This window comes from Liolophura sinensis, chromosome 6 (genome assembly GCF_032854445.1).
Source record: "Liolophura sinensis isolate JHLJ2023 chromosome 6, CUHK_Ljap_v2, whole genome shotgun sequence".
In the NCBI taxonomy this organism is placed as follows: domain Eukaryota; kingdom Metazoa; phylum Mollusca; class Polyplacophora; order Chitonida; family Chitonidae; genus Liolophura; species Liolophura sinensis.
In genome coordinates, this window is record NC_088300.1 from 55,164,210 (window position 1) to 55,182,558 (window position 18,349).

Below are 18,349 nucleotides of genomic sequence, written 5' to 3' on the forward strand. Positions count from 1 at the left end.
CCCATGCACTAAGTGTAAGCCAGATAGCCGTGCCAAATGGGAGTGGGATTTTACCATTCCAGGACAAACAAAGACTAAACCTCAAAAGCCAAAAACAATTCAGCCCTTTGTAACACTGAATTGTTACATGGACATGAGCATAATTTACAAGACAAAAACTTGCACACAAAATACATATGAAAACTAGAACTGAGCATAAATGAATCCTGGGTTGCTGAGTAGGTGTGCAATTTTGTAGCACAGGCATAAACCTTGAGGTGCTTTTGTTTGTCTCATATACTAGTATTACCTGTTCTGCCCATCAGAACCGATGCACGCTCGAAACAGCTATCTGGCTTATAGAGATTGGCTGAGAAAGCAAAGCTGTCACCAGTATAGACTTACTGCCACAGTGAGTCTGCATCTATCTAAGGATAGCTCCATTCACCATTGCTAAATTTTGGTCCTAACTTCTGAACAAGTTATGAACAATCAGAAATTAAATTAAATAGACTCATTAATTTTCTTTTTTTCTTGTCATCATGTTATCAAGATATGCACAACATTTATAGGAGATGGCTGATGAATGAAAACAAATAAAAGCAGCACATTCTAATACTGGTTCAGTCTGGCTTGTCTGAGCTGGGCACAATGCATGAGTAAACAGTGCAATAATCAGCCATTAGTACAACCTGTGAAGTAAAGAGAGGTATTAAATAAATTAGTCCTCTGAAAGTCAACAGGCACCACAGAATTAGAACAAGATACAAACTAGCTAGTAGCCTAGGCTCTAAATGCACCACCAGATAGTGTCAAATGTTAGTCAATTCACATAATACATATACATGGGCCTCTTCCAGTGAAATCCCAGTATAACAGGCCTTAGAGACTGCAGAAAAAATGTAGAAGTTAGTACATGTACAGGTTGCCTATTCTTTTCTGACTGCCATGCTGAAAAGTTTAATTTGATCGCATTATAACTTTAATACTAAGCCAGTGTAGTTTGCAATGCTGGCCATTTTTTTGGAAGCTTATAGTTGTCAGACCACATACACACTGACTTATTGGTATGTAATTAAGCTACCATTCCTTTTCTTCCACTAATCAGTCAAAACATATTTATACAGCTCCAGAAAAATGTTTATTTTTCTTTCTTAATTTTTGAGACTTAACAATTTACAATTTTGTTCTGTTGTGCTAAAGTGTTGCTAAAACATTACATGACTGCCTGTGCTTGCATACGGTACTTTCGCTCTTAAATTGTGAAAAGGCCTATTAAAGTGTTTCACAAGCTTTAATACAGCCAATACATATACTTTTATTTTATAATTGGCAATTACATGCTAGAGTACTTCCTGTAGAACATGCAATATGTTATGAGTGGATCAAGCTTGAAACAGTAATTCATAACACTGATGTTCCTGTTACCAGGTATGTTGAAGTGTCGGGACAGCCACAGTTGATGGGACCATGTCCGTGACATGGATAGCGGCCCAACCAAGGCAGCATGGACCTGTGCGAGAGAAATGTCATTATCTCACAGTCACAGTTAACCAGCTTGTAATGTTACACAACCAGCCGTTGTGTTACTCCACACACATTACAATCATTTATTCATAAACCAGATTTGTACATTCATTTTGATTGTTAATGCAAATAAACTGACAGTATGACTACCAACTGGTACTGCATTCAGCTACGCACCAAAGTCACACGCCTGACTAAAAGCATTACAATAAGAATTTGAGGTTACATGCAAGGAAAAAATAAAGGGAGCTGCCATATCAAGTCTAATGGCTGCCTCCTCAATGCAGTTGGAAGCAATCTACAACACTGCAAGCATGTTACCAAGGGAGGTAACTCTCAAATGCACATACATCTCCTTGATTACCATTCAGATGTTGCCAAATTACTTGGTGGTTCGGGCTGTTTTGTGTCTTTGAAAAACTGCAATTATTCATTTCCTTTACTCATGTTGAAATAAAATTCTTATATCCACTTCCTTATTCCAAATTTGACAACTAAGTGATAACAAGGAATATGCCAAAAAAATGTGATTAAAGCTAGTATTTATGGGACTTTCCTCTGATGCATTCAGCTCAAATGAACATTTTATATTTTGTACAGTTTTGGAGTACAAAAGGATTTATGGCTGCCCCATGCAGTGTTGTTTTAGATAAGTAACTTTGTATTGCTTTCTTGTTAAAAGATCTAGTTTTACGCAGAAAATCTGTCGTCCAAATTCAGATACATCTATAAATAAACCTTTGCATCTAGGAAAAATGACGAACTCTGATACAGATATCTCGTGTTTTCATGGTGAGCATCTTGTCTTAGAATTGAACATAGATAAAAGTTGTTATAAGATATGAAATTAGTGGGTTAGTCACAAGCTCCATACACGATGCTTCTTAATATGTTTCACAAAGCACAAAAACAAATGGAAAACAAGTGAAGAGAAGGTGTTTCGTCCATGTTATTCTCCTCGCAGAGGGAGTGCCCTACGGATGATGTCAGCAATAGACTACCTGTGCAGGAGAGTATCTCGGTCATTTGTTTCTCAAAATACACAGAGTCTGTATTGGCCATGCTTAGTCGTCCACCATAGCTGTTTAAAATCGCTGAAATCTGACAAGGTAATAAGGTTGTATTATTAAAACAGGGTCAGGCTGCAGTAAATCATCACTCAGACAGATAAGTCTTGTTATCAACAGGTAACACTGTACCCACAGAAGGTCAACTAACTAGAGATCTATCAATTAGGTTTGGGAGTAACTAGCATTTTAACTTGATAGTCACGCAGAATATCACTCCCAAGACCAACTGATAGTTTGCTATCATCAGCCAGTCACGGAAAGGAAGTAATATTATACGTATACAAGGGATGATAAAAAGAGACGGGTTAGTGGCGTCACACATGTCTCCCATAAGTAAGTATTATTATTTTACTCTTGTTCAGAGCAGAAATCAACTGGCAGTACATGTTAAAATACACAGGCTATCAGTATAGAGATATAACTTACATGCTACATAAAACACAAGTATTAGTGTTGTCATTACAAAGCTGGAATATGTAAATGGCAAGTGATTTTCACACTGTAGACCTACACCTATATGTTTGAACTGATTTCGTGCCTTTGCAAATGCAGACATCAACTGTTTCCAAGTATTATAATTACTCTTCAAGGTATAAAGCCACAACTTAATCAAATTAATTACTTCAAAACCTTGATAAGAAATGATATAGCAGCTTGATATGCAAAGAATAAGGTTTGTTAAACTCATTACTTGAAACATAACTAATCTTATCTTGAAAACTGTATTCATATAAACTGACATGTCAAATGCAGTTTACCTTGGCCCATTCCTCACTGTCATCAAAGTTTGCTTCCTCTACAGGCTCAGTAGTCTCCCCTGATGCAGCACCCTCTGCAATCGCCTGATCGATGGCTTCCATAAATTTATCTGCATTGATCTCGTCTTCTCTCTCCATCAGGGGGTCAAAGGCCACAATGGCCGATGGAGCTGAGCGGCGTTTGAAGCGCGACTTTGGCCGGCGAATCACGACATTTTGATAGATTTGAGACACAACATTACGAGATCCTCCTGGTTGAGAGCCCCTCAGTAGTCCTGACAACATGAAGAGAGACAAATAAAAATTAACAGGAGATCACTCAGACATTAAGAAAAGCTTCTATTTAATAAACTGAAATGATGAAACCTGTTAGTCCTTTTGTCTTGATATCTCTCCAGTTGGAACACCAAAAAACATTCACATTTTTCAAAGTCACTATTATCATGAACATGTGAGAGGTAATAATTTATACAGGTAAACTTTGAATGTACTTCCACAAGGTGTTAGCCAACACACACACACAGAGGTGGCAGCCTGGGTATTGCCTTTATGTGTAAACAAACAGTACTGGATAAAAGCACAGAATGAAGATATCACCTAGAATTGGCCACATCTGTCAGACTAGCCCATCACCAGGCCACCATGACATATACCACCAGGTTTGTATATACACAGCCAGAGTCCAGCTCACACCAGACATTAACACAGGGCCTGTTTTACCACAGCCAGCTTTCTCTGCTGACAAACAGTCCAGCAGCAGATATTCGACTTAACAAATTGTTTTGCCTGCTGCGCCACTTAGGAGAACATGTGATTTGGAGAGGAGTGGTGGAGGCAGCTGTAGGTATGCCACAAACAGAGTAGGTTTACATCAAAGTGCTGTCATGTTCTGGGCAGACCACAGGCTGGAGGAGACATTACCCATAGTTCAAGACAGACAACTCCCATTACCTGGCGATCAACACTACACCTACCAGGAGGAGGGGGGGAGTAAAAAAAAACTTCTGATTTGTTAATGAATGTGTCATATTGAAACAAGTCACAGAAATCTAATTTCATATTTCATATACTTTGTCCATTCCTAAATAATTCCAGGTCCCATGTACATATGTATGCATTGCACCACACATGGAACAGAATCACTGAAAGCTTCTTTCTAGTTACATGGATTGAGCACCTCACACTGGACAGAAGCATACATTTCCTAATATATGACTTGACTTTCTAAAGTAACATCAAGGAATCAACATTGCATGTTAAGGATAATTTTACCTGGGGATCAAAAATAAAACCGAACAGATGTCTTATATACCAAGGACATCTGTTCTAAACAACATATGATAAAACTATATCTTGTATACATATTGTACTGGGGCCTAATTCACAAAGAGATTTCAGGCTTTATAGTTCAGACTTTAATACAGTACCAGACTTATAGTGTAGCATCAGGTTTTCTTAAAAAGCATAAAGCACATTTACATTCAGAAAGTATTAATATCCTGTGTTAAACACTGATTATCAGGTGACATTTTTGGATCACATCTTCATTACCCTTTTTATCATTCATTATTATACTCATCTGCCTCAGAGAAGCTGAACTTGTATTAAATGAACATAAATACATCACAAGTAAGAGACTCCAAACCCATGAGCACAACTCTCACTTACATGTTCAAGGTTACATTCATAGTATATTCACAACCATTGGTACATGCCTCCTACAAGCAGATGTGCCAGTTTGTCCAGTAACAGAACTCCTTATAGTACAGGAATATGTGTGTGCTGGATGCAAGATCTCAGATAAAGGGCTAAGGTCTAACAGATGTACACAGACAAGATTGCTCTCCTAGGTCTGCCCCCACCTGGACACTAGACTGGCACACAGTCTAAGGAAACCCTCAGTTAGACCCAACAACTCACAGCTGCGATTAGACAACCGTATCTCCTAACATTACATGGTTAGTCCTACGCTCTAAGACCTTACAGTACATTATTTCTGCGGAATACTTGATCAGTATGAACAGATACAGGTATAGAGAGTTTATAGAGCTTGTAGATAGCTGGTGGATGAGTGGACAAACCATGCCCACACCATTCCAATAACATTCTTAACATACAAAGAATAGTGAGCAGGTAAACATGATTAATACAGGCCTCGAGGATTCAATGAGCATGCAGGTGATTCTTAAATGAGAGGGCAAATAAGGTACATACACATAATATTGCAGAAGCTCACAACATTCATCACATTCATCAGAGTCTGCACAAAATATCAAACAGACAAATGTGATCAGGTAAGGTTACCTGAAATATTGATACAACATGTGATACCTGATCATGATTAATAAACTGTAATTACCCATACCCCTAATGACATCCAAGTATTCAGTGCACCTTATTAAATCAATACACCAGACGAGGACATATCGCATAAAGGAAATCATAGTTTCTAAAGCCTCTATCAGTATGTTACGGAGAACTATGAAATGCTAAATCAATGCCAAATTCATAATTCAATTTTCCTTCCACTTATTTCTACGTTGAATTCAGCACGACAGTTTTTACATGACCACCTGAACTCTCCCAAAAGACAACTGGCCCTTGATAAATGAAGATGGGGGTTCAACCCTGTTACTGCTGGGGTGGCTGCAAATTTTATATACCGAGAGGTTTTCAGGTACCTGGTGAAGTTTACTGCCTTCAAAACATTTATTTCATAGTTTTAATACACTCAAATTATTATACACATATTTCCTTAAATGCTATTTAGTGATTACTTTTCAAACTTGCTAGTATAAATATAATATTCTATTAAAAAAAATATGTTTCAGTGCATCAAATGTGACTAAATTAACTCCAAGTATGCAGAAATGGTATGCCCTTATTAGCCTGAAAAACCAGGCTAAGCATATCTTGTATGTAATGATATGGAAGTACCAATGTGAATAAAACTTCACATATCAATTGATATTTACAGCTAATTTCTTAGTTATACCCCTATCAGTTTTGTAAACTACAAGATCTTACCTAATTAGTCTACTTAAAGAGGATAATGACAGTGTTATAGTGGGGAGTGGATGACCATCTGGAGCCCAATGTCAGTCAACAGTGAATTACCAGGGCATGAATGTCTGACCAGGATGGGTGTGTGGGGATTATGGTGTTGTCACCCTCAGCTGATGACAGATGGGCCTTCACACAGGCAGGCATCTCACACTTCCCACAGCAGCTGTAATACCTCTGTGTCAAGTCAGTGACCAACACTTTGTCTGGTGGACAGCACTTCACACCACAACATCCCTGTTACTGTCAACACCACAACAGTACTTGTCAGAATCTAAGATATAACTATCATGTTTACATTCCAAAATTAGCCCTGGTTGTAGAGATAAGTCAGGAATTCACAGTGAGGTCCTACTTTTTGACAAAGGTTCCACTTGCAGATATATGTCCTACTTTCTGAAATAAATGTTCCACTTGCAGATATTGGTCCTACGTTTTGACAAAGGTTCCACTTGCAGATATTGGTCCTACTTTTTGACAAAGGTTCCACTTGCAGATATTGGTCCTACTTGCTGATATGCACCGTAGGTCCTACTGGCTGATATGGGTTCTACTTATCAAAATCATTCATTTATTCCTTCCACAGTCATTATTCTAGATATATATTTCATGCCAGATATAATGCATAAATATGTGTAAACCTTACTTATCTAATCAAGAAATCATTTACTTACACAATCAGGACACTAATTTTACATTCAGTCTCTCTTCTTGAACCCTCTGTTCACTTCACAAATAAGGCATGGTCAGTGGTTGTAATGACACTTGTATCTTCTCAAAAGAAGGTGAGAGCAGCCAGGGTATTATATACAAGTATTAGTTTTTACTGTCCACTTTCTGTACACCGCTCATCTGTCACCAGCCAGTAACCAGAGCCCTGTAGATTTCAATGACACCATATCCTTAGCTGAAGCTGGACTTGCCAAGATGGAAATCACTTGACACACTTGTACCAGACACACCCCCATTCCCTCCACCTCAACCAGTAATTACTCTCCAATTACACCCCTGACTGGATAACAGTGTTCATGTCACAATTATCAACATCCCCATGGGGTGGTGACCCCTATCCATGTACTTATCTCACAACACTGAAATCCTAATCCTGTACCATAATGAGGGTACATTTAAGTCATTAATAACATACTGATCTGTGTAAAGATGTTACTAGCATATCTATGAAACAGATGAATTTACATGAACGAAACATCAACATCAGAAAAGACGACACTTGTGATTACCTACAACACACTGACTACTATTCAATCAGAAAAAACATCATTTAATGGAACATGTTGAAATGGTATTAAAACATAACCATTCATTAAGTTTATAAAACATGAAAATAAATGAAGAGGTGTCGTAATCAGTCATTCATTCAATACAATCGGCTCATGTTTTCAACTTGATCTCGTCACGACAAGGCTGAGATATTGCTGATGTGGCATAAAGCCATAATCATTAATTGATTCATTGATTCATTGATTTAATAAAACATGAAACTGAATGAAGAGGCTGGGGCTATTCTAGGTCCAAAGTTTGGGCACCCTTGGGCCGAGCGTAGCGAGGCGTTGCCTATTAGCCGGGGGTCTGGTGGCCGCAGGCCCCCAGCCGCTAGATTTTTTCGACGCCCAGAAATGCATTCTAGGCCATATTAAGCACTTTGATAGATGTTATGAAAAGCACTCTCAGGTATTTTAAACATCTTAAAATATTAGTTAATACTATCCACACATTTATATTTTACATCTATATATATATGTTTTAATAATATAACGATATACGTCTCTGTTGTAGGCCTACGAACTGGGACTGACCCTGAGTTTTAGATGTGACATACATACATGTGACAAATAATGAAACAGTGCATTTTGTCGCAGACCCTCGGGTTTTAATTTATAACACGTACCATCACATATATGTCAGCAGGTTTGTTGTTGTAAATAAACAAGTGCATGCACAATGTACCTTGACTTTCACCCAAGCACTGCTTTGAGTTCATTTACTTGCTCATTATAGTAAACATTTTATTTCTTATGTATTGACTTGATAACTATCAGTATGTCAGACATGCACATAATAGATACATTCAGAACCATAATGTGCAAAAAGTCTCAAACAAATTGTGTATTAACTCACCAAGTTCATCTTTTCAAATGAAAATTAGCACATTATGATTCAGCAAGGCAGGATCCTACGATCTTTCACTGAAGCCCATTTCTCCGCTATTCTTTTCACGTATGATTCTGAAAGGCTGTCAGGGCCATTCAGGTTTATTCTCATGAAACGATCCAAGCTTGTTTGGTTGAGTGAGGCTCTCAGTGAGCTGCAAATGAGGTTCATGGCAGAAAAACCTCTTTCTACGTTTGCTGTGGAAGGCGGGATTAGTAGTGCCAATTCAAACAATTTCATACAGTGCTTTGTGGTAGTTAAGCTCCCAGAAGCACACATTTGCTGAAAAACTGAGGCAGATTCCACGGGATGACTGTCAATGTAGTCACTGGTGTCCATCTTTTTGATTTTCTTTTCTCGGACCATCTTAGCAACTTCTGTCCTGAAATCGTAGCAACAAGTTTCGTAAGCCTGATCAAATTCTTGTAGAAAATCTGACCTCTCTCCAACTGCTTCCTGCCTATTAATTAAAGGATAGGAAGTGTTTGTTTCACCCCCGTGAGTATCCAACTGTGTGTCACCATAAAACTCAATGAGAGCATCCAAGTGAGCAAGCCTGTCACTAACTTGAGGCTTGAGTGAAGGATTAAACACATCAAAATGTTTTAACACAGGGTTGTTGATTGATATGGCATCCTCCAATTCTTGTAGAAGACTGTGCAAAAATGGTCTTGCTACAGTTTGTTTGAATTGTTCCACAGTTTCTGTAACAGACTGATCGTGATCAAGAAAGCTGTCTTCTCGTCTGAGGCGTCTCCCCATCTCTGCTCTTGTCTTGTTCTTTTCCACAAATTTTCTTGCTTGTGAAAAGTATTTGCCTAGATCCAAATTTGCAGAAAGCTCTGAAATAGCTAATTTCAGTTTTTGAAATCTTGCCGGAATAGATGTGAAATCCAGGTTCTTTCTCTGAAGAAACTTAGAGAACTGATTTACGGCGATCAGCAGGTCGGCGAGTAAAACTGCCATCAAGCACACTTCAATAAGCTGATCTCTACAGCCCTTTACTTCAGGTTCGCCTCGATTAGCGAACAGAGTGTCAAGAGAATCCAGCAAACAGTCCCAGCGTGACAATATCCTCACACATGCTTCTCCGTGACTCAGCCACCGTGTTGTGCAAGCCTTCAAAATCTTAACAGGCGTGAGGCCTTCAACAGCCTGTGCTTCTTCAAAAACGGCGAACTTGATAGTTGAGTGTTTGAAAAGTTTCCAAACTGTGAGCAATACTTTGTCCAGCTGCTGAAGTAATGGGAATTTCTTCATTATGTGTACGAATACTAAAGCCAGTTTGTGATTTCTGCAATTCTGGTATATTGCGTGAGGGGATATGTGCCTAATTCTTCTCTGAAGTCCGTTTTTTTCACCAGACATTGTGTTTGTTCCATCAAACCCAGTAAATCGAATTTCTTTCGGTTCAAGTCCTTTCTGTTTTAAAACGCCCATCACCTCAGTGAAAAGCGACCCAGCTGTTTTATCAGCCTTAATTTGAACAATTGATAAATATTCTTCACTAACCTTGTGTGTTATTCTGTCCACGTACCTGATGAAGATGGTGAGTTGTTCTCGATCTTTTTCATCTGTGCTTTCGTCTGCTAAGATGGTAAAGCCAGAGCAACAGGCCAGCTTATCGAGAAGATCTGTCTCTAAACAACAGTTTATCGCACACAGAAATTCCTCAACGCTTGTAGATGACAAGTATGTGGCGTTTTTAGCACTAGATTGGCAATGCCATCGTAAGTCTTCCTCTCCCAAATTTGCAATAAAATTCACAAATTCTTGAAAGTTCTGTTTTACTGCCCACTTTTTCTTAGCAATGAAGTATGTTGATTTTATCAATTTTTCGACTACTCTCTGATTTCGGGCTTGTCCTGTTTGTTTTTGTTTTGCCAAAGAACTCGTTATCTGCTGTGTTATATTTCCCTTGGAAACCATGGCTTGTATAGCTCTTTTCTGAGTAATGGCATTCTGGTGTTTACTGCCACGGCTGTGATTTTCTAAAACCCTTTTTGGATGGCCTTCTAGTTTAACTGCTTTATTTTTCCATGTCTCGTCACCTGTTACAGCATATTCCTCACATAATTTGCACTTCCAACCTTGTTGGTCATGACTGTAATAAAGCCAAGAAAACATTTTTTCCCACTGGGCCCGTGATTGACCGTCCCTGTTTGTTCGTCCGTCAAATCTTTTGCCCTCCGTTGTGCTATAGTCTAAAGGCTCGGTTTGTTCTGGTGTTGAAGGCCTATCGCTGTCGACATTTTCCTGTATATTTTCCAAGTTTTCTTGGGTGTGAAGTTTAGAAGTGCTTGGTGTTTCGCTGGTGCTTGCCGACGCCGGTTCGGGGCTAGGGGATATCAGCACGCCCGACTCCGGCACCTCTGGCTCTGCAGCACTTCCCTCACTATCGATGCCGTCACGTGTTTCATTTGCTTCTGAAATCCTTGCCTTTTTTCGACCACTACCGCCAAAAAAATCTGTTATTTTTTGTGGATTTTTCAGGTCCTCTGTGCTGTTTAATCGGCCGGATCTATACGTTGACGCTTTTTTGTTATGGCTAACTCTAGTCGTCTTTGGACGCGGCATTTTGGCATCAATCAACCGGTACGTCTCGCTATCACCTCGCCTGCCATTTCTTGCCTAGTGCACGATTTCGGGGTCACCGCGCACGTTCAGTTGCATTGGCTTTGTATGCGCGATGTCCTTCAACCTGTCTGAGGTCACTGTCTTGCACGTGTGACCTGATTATCCTAACATTTATTGGGAGAAGAGTTCCACTCTCCGCGCAGATTCAAACAGCATGTGACAATGCATATTCTGTATCCTCTTTGCAGAGATTTAAACAATACATCACGCTAGCTACCGATTGTGATTGTAATGGCCTATTTAAGGGTGTTTTGATGTCGTTTTGTTTCCTACTGTTTAGACCGATCCATACAAGCAGTGAAGTTCATTTTTCCGCGAATATTGTTTTTCTTTGTCACTCGTTTGGGCGCCCAAACTGGCGACGCCCAAACCCGTTATATCGGGTTCAAAATCGGCCTAGATCAGCTCTAGGAAGAGGCATTAAGATGTATTCATTCATTCGACCACTTCATTCATTTAATAGAACATGAAACTGAATGAAAAGTGCAATTCACTTCACTAACACATTTCTTCATTCTGGTTTAGTTTGGTGGATCCATTTTGTCAGAACTTACCCAGCAGAATGCTTGTTTACTATAATCCTAAGTGTAGAAGTGACAGATAATGCCAGGCTCACATGGCCCCACACTGGCACTTCACTCCAGAAATTCTCCTGTCTGCAAATACATCACCTAAAGCTAGGACTGTGTGTCAGACACACAAGCTAACACACTGGCCAGCAGCTGGCCTCAGCCTTGTAAACACCCACAGGTTTGTATCTGACAGGTTAAACACATGTTCTCTACAGGTATAATACATGTAGTTCTGTAGTGCCTATTACACGGTCCTGAACACCAAGGTATGTAGATGTTGAAATGTCAATCGTGAAAACTGGTCCACCAAGCCCTGCTATCCCCACCCCACAACAGGAGGTCTTGCTCTACCTGTGGGCTGTGACAACAAACAACTCCATAGGAAATTCATGAATTCACAGTATTCTTAGACTGTCATGTCTTCCAGCACACCAGGTACCAGTCCACAGAGGACTGCTTTTAGCTTACGCCACCCACAGTGCCTTGCTTTGTCAGGTCATTTATCACAGGTAAAAGCCATCCCCTCCATCCACAGATTACCTGCACACTTTGATGTTACCTTTTACAGGTGTCCTGGTTGGTAAGGCAATTAACGACCAAACTTCTTAAGTCTAACACTCAAGGCTTGGGTTTTCCTAAATTCTTTTACCTGAATACCTGTAATCATTGCACACAATACCAGAGAGCACAGACCCCAGTAGAGTACAGTACTGCATACATCTTCATGACTGACTGGGAAATCACTTACAGTCACATTTTAAATCAGGATGCCAACATCAAATACACTCAAATATTAACAAATTGCCTTGAAAAAAATCTATTTGAACTATCATCTGCAAAATACACCACAGGGTAAGTGTGTGCACCTACACTCCATGTCACATTATGTGGATAAACAATTAATTTGACTGAAATATCATGCAATGATTAAATCTCTAGATTGACAACCAGTAGCTACCAAGCGCAGCCATATATCTGAAATATGACACATGGGAGCAAACAGTCAATGGTTGTAATGTCTCTTGTTGTTGTAACAGCATTGCTTTACAGCACTTCTATATGTGTACACAAACTATATGGCACAGCTTTACTTGACAGCTTCTGTCTGCAGACAGAGAGAACATATAGAGTTCCCCAGCCTTCTGCAGAAAGTGAGGCTTAATTGAGCACTAGTCATGAGGGGCCTCTTTCACAAAGTCACTGAGAGCGTAAGTATACACTCCAAAACTATATAAGTACAAATCTTCAACTTTCTTCACAAAACAAAATACCTGAAAGTAGATTCTCAAACTTGGCTGAAAGTTTGTACTACCTCAGCACAGAATCAGCCATCAAAGTTTTACCAATCTGATCTTAATGCTAAAGGCTGAAATCAGAAATCACCTTGAGAAAGGGTCCTTGTTTTTCAGTCAGACTCTGCACAAAGGGGATAAAATTGCAAAGAGGTCATAAATTAAAGCACTTTAAAACAAACCATCACATGTAGTCACAATAAATCCATCCATCCCCACTGAGGAGCCCATGCCTTCTCTCTAATCAAAGAGACATAAAGCTGCCACCCCATATACAGAGCATCCCTGAAGATGACACATGGAGGCTGTGTTTTCATCTGTCCCTGATAGCTCTCTGTTTATAACCCACTACAAACAGTTGTCTGGCATACACTAGGTACTAAAGCTGCCTGTCCACAGATAAGAGTGGTATATAAGTTTGCAAGAGCCTCCTGTATCCTGACTAACCCAGTCACAGACTAAACACCTCATTATATCAAATCTACAAGCTGACACAAACAGATTCACCCTGTCCTTCATGTCTGCTTACATGAAACAGCATATAAGATAAGATGGACATGCTTGTAACCCCTATGTGAGGGGTGAGCCCATGAAATCTGATTTTATTTTCTGCACACAAAAACGCTTATCAATTCAATCTTATTTATTTATTAGATTAGAGTTATGTTATTACCAGTAATATTCCAGTTATTCAACTGGTGTGTGTGTGTTGGGTGGGGGGGTGGGGGGAGTCCAATGGCGACAGACACTGGACACAGCCTACAGAAAACTACCACACCTAATGGTAAGTTCTAGTTGGGGATTTGAGCATACATGCCGAAAGGCCAGAAGCCATCTTATAGGTATCAGACCAGGTGAGTTGGAGAGATAATTTTATTACAAGTAGAAAAGAAGCTGACAATGCACATACCAGTATCTTATTTCAATGGAGTCCTTCAAAGCACATGGTGACAGTAAAGACAGTCTGTAAACAGTTATGTGACATATTGAATCAACTACATGTATACACATGTACACTGACTCTTATTCCTTTCTGCACACATTGCATACAAGACAGTTTTATAGCTCTACAGATAAATAGTTTGTTTTTTTCACTACCTCAGTGCTATCTCACAAAGTGGAATATCCTCAGAGACACTGAAATGCAGAGGGATTTAATTAAACTTATACACATGTAAAGCTATTTATTTTAGCACAGAGAACAAACTGTTCAAGCACAGGTTATGGGGAACATAAACCTGTGGAAACATCACAGGATTCTACAAATAAACAGAAAAATGAATGAACAATTACATGTACATGAAAGCAAAACCATTAGAACACCATGTATATGAAGGACTTCTGTCATGTTTTCCTGAATTTGATACTAAAACAGAATGAATCTGGGTGAGAACACAAAATGTGTACCTTACACACACATGTATAACCAACTGGGATGACGTAATTGGAAGAGCTAAGTTAAAACACAGGCATCCCAGGGAGATGTTTTAAGTAGCCTACAGAGTGAGATCTGCCCCACTGCAGTGTGCCGTGTGCCATGATTATACCGTATTCCTGCTATAACCCTGCATGTTACCTTCTCAGTCACTGACAAATGAGCTTGTACTTAACATGCGAGTCAGACCCAAGTACCTCACCACCAAAAACCTAGCTACCTGCACTGAGAAAACTAACACGCTGTCAGCTCCTTGGCTATTTTAGACATTCAACCTTTTTGCTTCATTCCTACTTACCAGCATTGGGGGTCAGATTCTGGTTAACCAAACGGATTGGAACTTTTTCTCTTTAGGTACAAGTGCTTGAGTGTAGTGTGTAAGGTTGGTTACATGATGTTTTTCCTCGGGTACTCAGTGACTGTCTTGGTATCAGCCTCAGCAGACTTCCACCGAAGTACTGTAGCCATGAAGTCCTCAGGCCGGAGTGGAGTGGCTCCCAGACTGGTAGATACCCTACACCCCCAAGGACTCCCTCTCTGGGACCTTAACACTACATCACTTAGATCAATCAGACCAACTCCAAAGACACCCCATTTACTGGTGGCATTAGGCCAACACATCACCCAACATTTGGTATACAGTTCCTGAGATAAGAGGGTAAAGGGGATTAGGTACATGCACACACAAACCACCAGAGAACTTGTCATATACCCATGGTCTGTCCAGGCTGAATTCACTTCAATCATACTACATGCAACACAATATGTTAAAGAAGAAACTTGGGAAACAGGAGTTCATCACGGGGTTTATCAACCACACAGTCACACAAGCAACCAGAAAATTCAAGATACACCAAGAATTCATCTGGACTGAAGTAATTTAAATCATATTACATGTAATTTGTACAAGGAGCCTGGAGAAGAAAACATTGATGATTTGTTTATCAAAAAGTTTGACAGCTGAAACAGAGCTCTGGTACCAGATATTGGTGGTAATTCTTGATATCTTTCGATTACAATTTAAGTTAATATTGATTTCAGCTTTTTATTCTCAACAGAAATAGTCAATGCATGAGGCAGCAAGAACGGTGGAGGCTGTAGAGAGTTTCTAAGATTCTATGTTTAGGCTGGGGTTGAACCAAGACTCCAACTGCCCAAAGCATTCCAGGACAATTAAGCCATCTTGACCATGCACTCAACCTCAACTTTGAAAATCCATACCATTATACTGGTATAGAATCATACTTCACTTAAAATTTAGTCAAGTATAACATAAATTTTAATAAAAGAAAAACTTCATCATCATGTAAAGACCAGACAATGTTACTGGATATTAACAATGCTAATTTATTTCTAGATTTGAATTCAAGGTGTCACCATTTGCCACATGTCCACACAGAAGTGAACTTCCATGTTCTGAGAGCCCCACTCTAGTTAGCAGTTCAGGATGCTCAACAGTGCTAGCCCAAACCACATTCCCATAAAAAACGTTTCTGGTTATAAATTACATTTGCTAGTTGCCCATGCATCTGTAAACACCATTAGCTCATGATTCCAGGGAAAGCCATAAGGAAAATGTCTGACACATTCTTAAAGGCTTGAGCACTCTCACTACATGTGGGTGTCCTATATATAAACTCACAGGGATTAGTTATATGTGGACTGACTCAGGATGTACGTATTACATAATGCAGGCAGAAGGTGAAAGCCTTCCAACACCATTATTTAGTCTCATATATCATTCTCAAGAATTCATTAACTCTTAAGATATGAATCAGGCTATAAATAAACCTAAAGGGTTGAACCCTGTTGAAGTCAGATACTTGTATGATACATAGATATGCACACAACACAAAAAACCTTCAGAGGGCTTCCTACATACCAACTTTCTTGAAGGATTGACCAGCCAAATTGTTATTGATTTGTTAATCTTTTTTACCACTACAAAAGTTTGCATGCACTCTTCTTTGTATACACTAACAATGCACATGAAATATTTCAATATGATATTATTTAGTGGTGAATTTCAGCAACTTTCCTTGTTTCCTTCTATAAATGTAATTTTTGTAAGTGCAAATCAGCTTGTACAAAAGTGCACAGTACATCATGTACAATGCTGTGAATGACCCCATGATAGGATTTCATGTATTATATACAGGGATGTGAAACGTCATCAAAGAAACCATCAACTAACAAATGCAAATCATGCCTTACTTTCACATAAGGCATGTCGACTTGAACTGGGACTTCTCTGAGTTACTTCTGTTCATTTGAAAGTTTTTTTTTTGACAAATTTCTTCTTTCTTGATCTTTTAATTTTTCTCAAGTCTAAAAGATTAAATTTTCAATCTGAAAACTAAGATATGTTTGAGTCAAGCAGCTTACCAGAAATCTGGCCTGGTCTTATGCAAATCCCTGTATAATGTAGTCCCTGAAAAGTCAGCAGGCCTTTAGGGTCGGTCACTACTATTAATTTTTATCCAATTTGCAAAAGAAATTGGCTATGGTACCAAATATATTGATGAAACATTGCTTCTTGGTGAACAAAATCAGCCACATAAGTAGTCAAATTAAGTTTCCCATAAAAGTTTCTACATCTTTACCTACCCTAACCATAACCATATTGGATAAATGTCCTGTGTGAGAGGCCATATCACCCCCTGGAGATTCCCTACTACTGCCTCAGTAAACACCCCACAGAAAAAGCACTACTTCATGAGGGATCTAACCTTAGTTGACTTGTCATCTGATAGTCACATCCTGTAAGAGAGATGCCTCAATGAAGTGCCACTCCATATGCCTTGATGAGCTGTCCAGACCATTACCCACATGTCTACACTTGGTCCCCCAGATCAGGCCATTGCCCACTTCTATACTTAATCCTATACTTAATCCTTTAGATGAGGCCATTACGCACATGTCTACACCTAATCCTCAAGCTCAGACCACTATCCACATGTCTACTTAATTCTTGAGGTCAGACTTCTATCCACATCTACATCCACAAGCTCAGATTGTTAACCACATGTCTATTTAATCCTCGAACTCAGACCACTATCCACATGTCTACTTAATCCTCAAGCTCACATTGTTAACCACATGTCTACTTAATCCTTGAACTCAGACCACTATCCACATGTCACTTAATCCTTGAACTCAAACCACTATCCACATTACTTAGTCCTCGAGCTCAGACCGTTATCCACATGTCTACTTAATCTTCGAGCTCAGACCACTATCCACATGTCTACTTAATCCTCAAGCTCACACTGTTAACCACATGTCCACTTAATCCTTGAACTCAGATCACTATCCACATTTCTACTTAATCCTCAAACTCAGACCACTATCCACATGTCTACTTAATCCTCGAACTCAAACCACTATCCACATGTCTACTCAGTCCTCGAGCTCAGACCATTATCCACGTCTACTTAATCTTCCAGCTCAGACCACTATCCACATGTCTACTTAATCCTCAAGCTCACACTGTTAACCACATGTCTACTTAATCCTTGAACTCAGATCACTATCCACATTTCTACTTAATCCTAAAACTCAGACCACTATCCACATGTCTACTTAATCCTCGAACTCAAACCACTATCCACATGTCTACTCAGTCCTCGAGCTCAGACCGTTATCCACATGTCTACTTAATCTTCGAGCTCAGACCACTATCCACATGTCCACTTAATCTTCGAGCTCAGACCACTATCCACATGTCCACTTAATCCTGAAGCTCAGATTGTTAACCACATGTCTACTTAAATAATTTTCCAGCTCAGACAATTACCTACATGTCTACATAAGCCTCCCTATATACATGTATGTAACTTAACTG

The 18,349-nt window shown here is 39.4% G+C and overlaps 1 protein-coding gene across 6 annotated transcripts in view; it reads right to left on the bottom strand.

Moving 5' to 3' along the window:
• The window catches only part of LOC135468189 (ankyrin repeat and SAM domain-containing protein 1A-like), a 75,091-nt gene that overhangs the window by 21,598 nt on the left and 35,144 nt on the right, over positions 1 to 18,349 (bottom strand). For 4 of the 6 annotated variants that reach the window (XM_064746294.1, XM_064746296.1, XM_064746291.1 and 1 more), the window contains one exon: positions 3,335 to 3,609. In XM_064746294.1, coding sequence (XP_064602364.1) covers positions 3,335 to 3,609 — 275 coding nt within the window. Of the gene's footprint in view, positions 1 to 1,407; positions 1,493 to 2,507; positions 2,608 to 3,334; positions 3,610 to 18,349 lie in introns of all 6 variants that reach the window. The other 2 variants (XM_064746295.1, XM_064746292.1) reach the window with 2 other exon arrangements.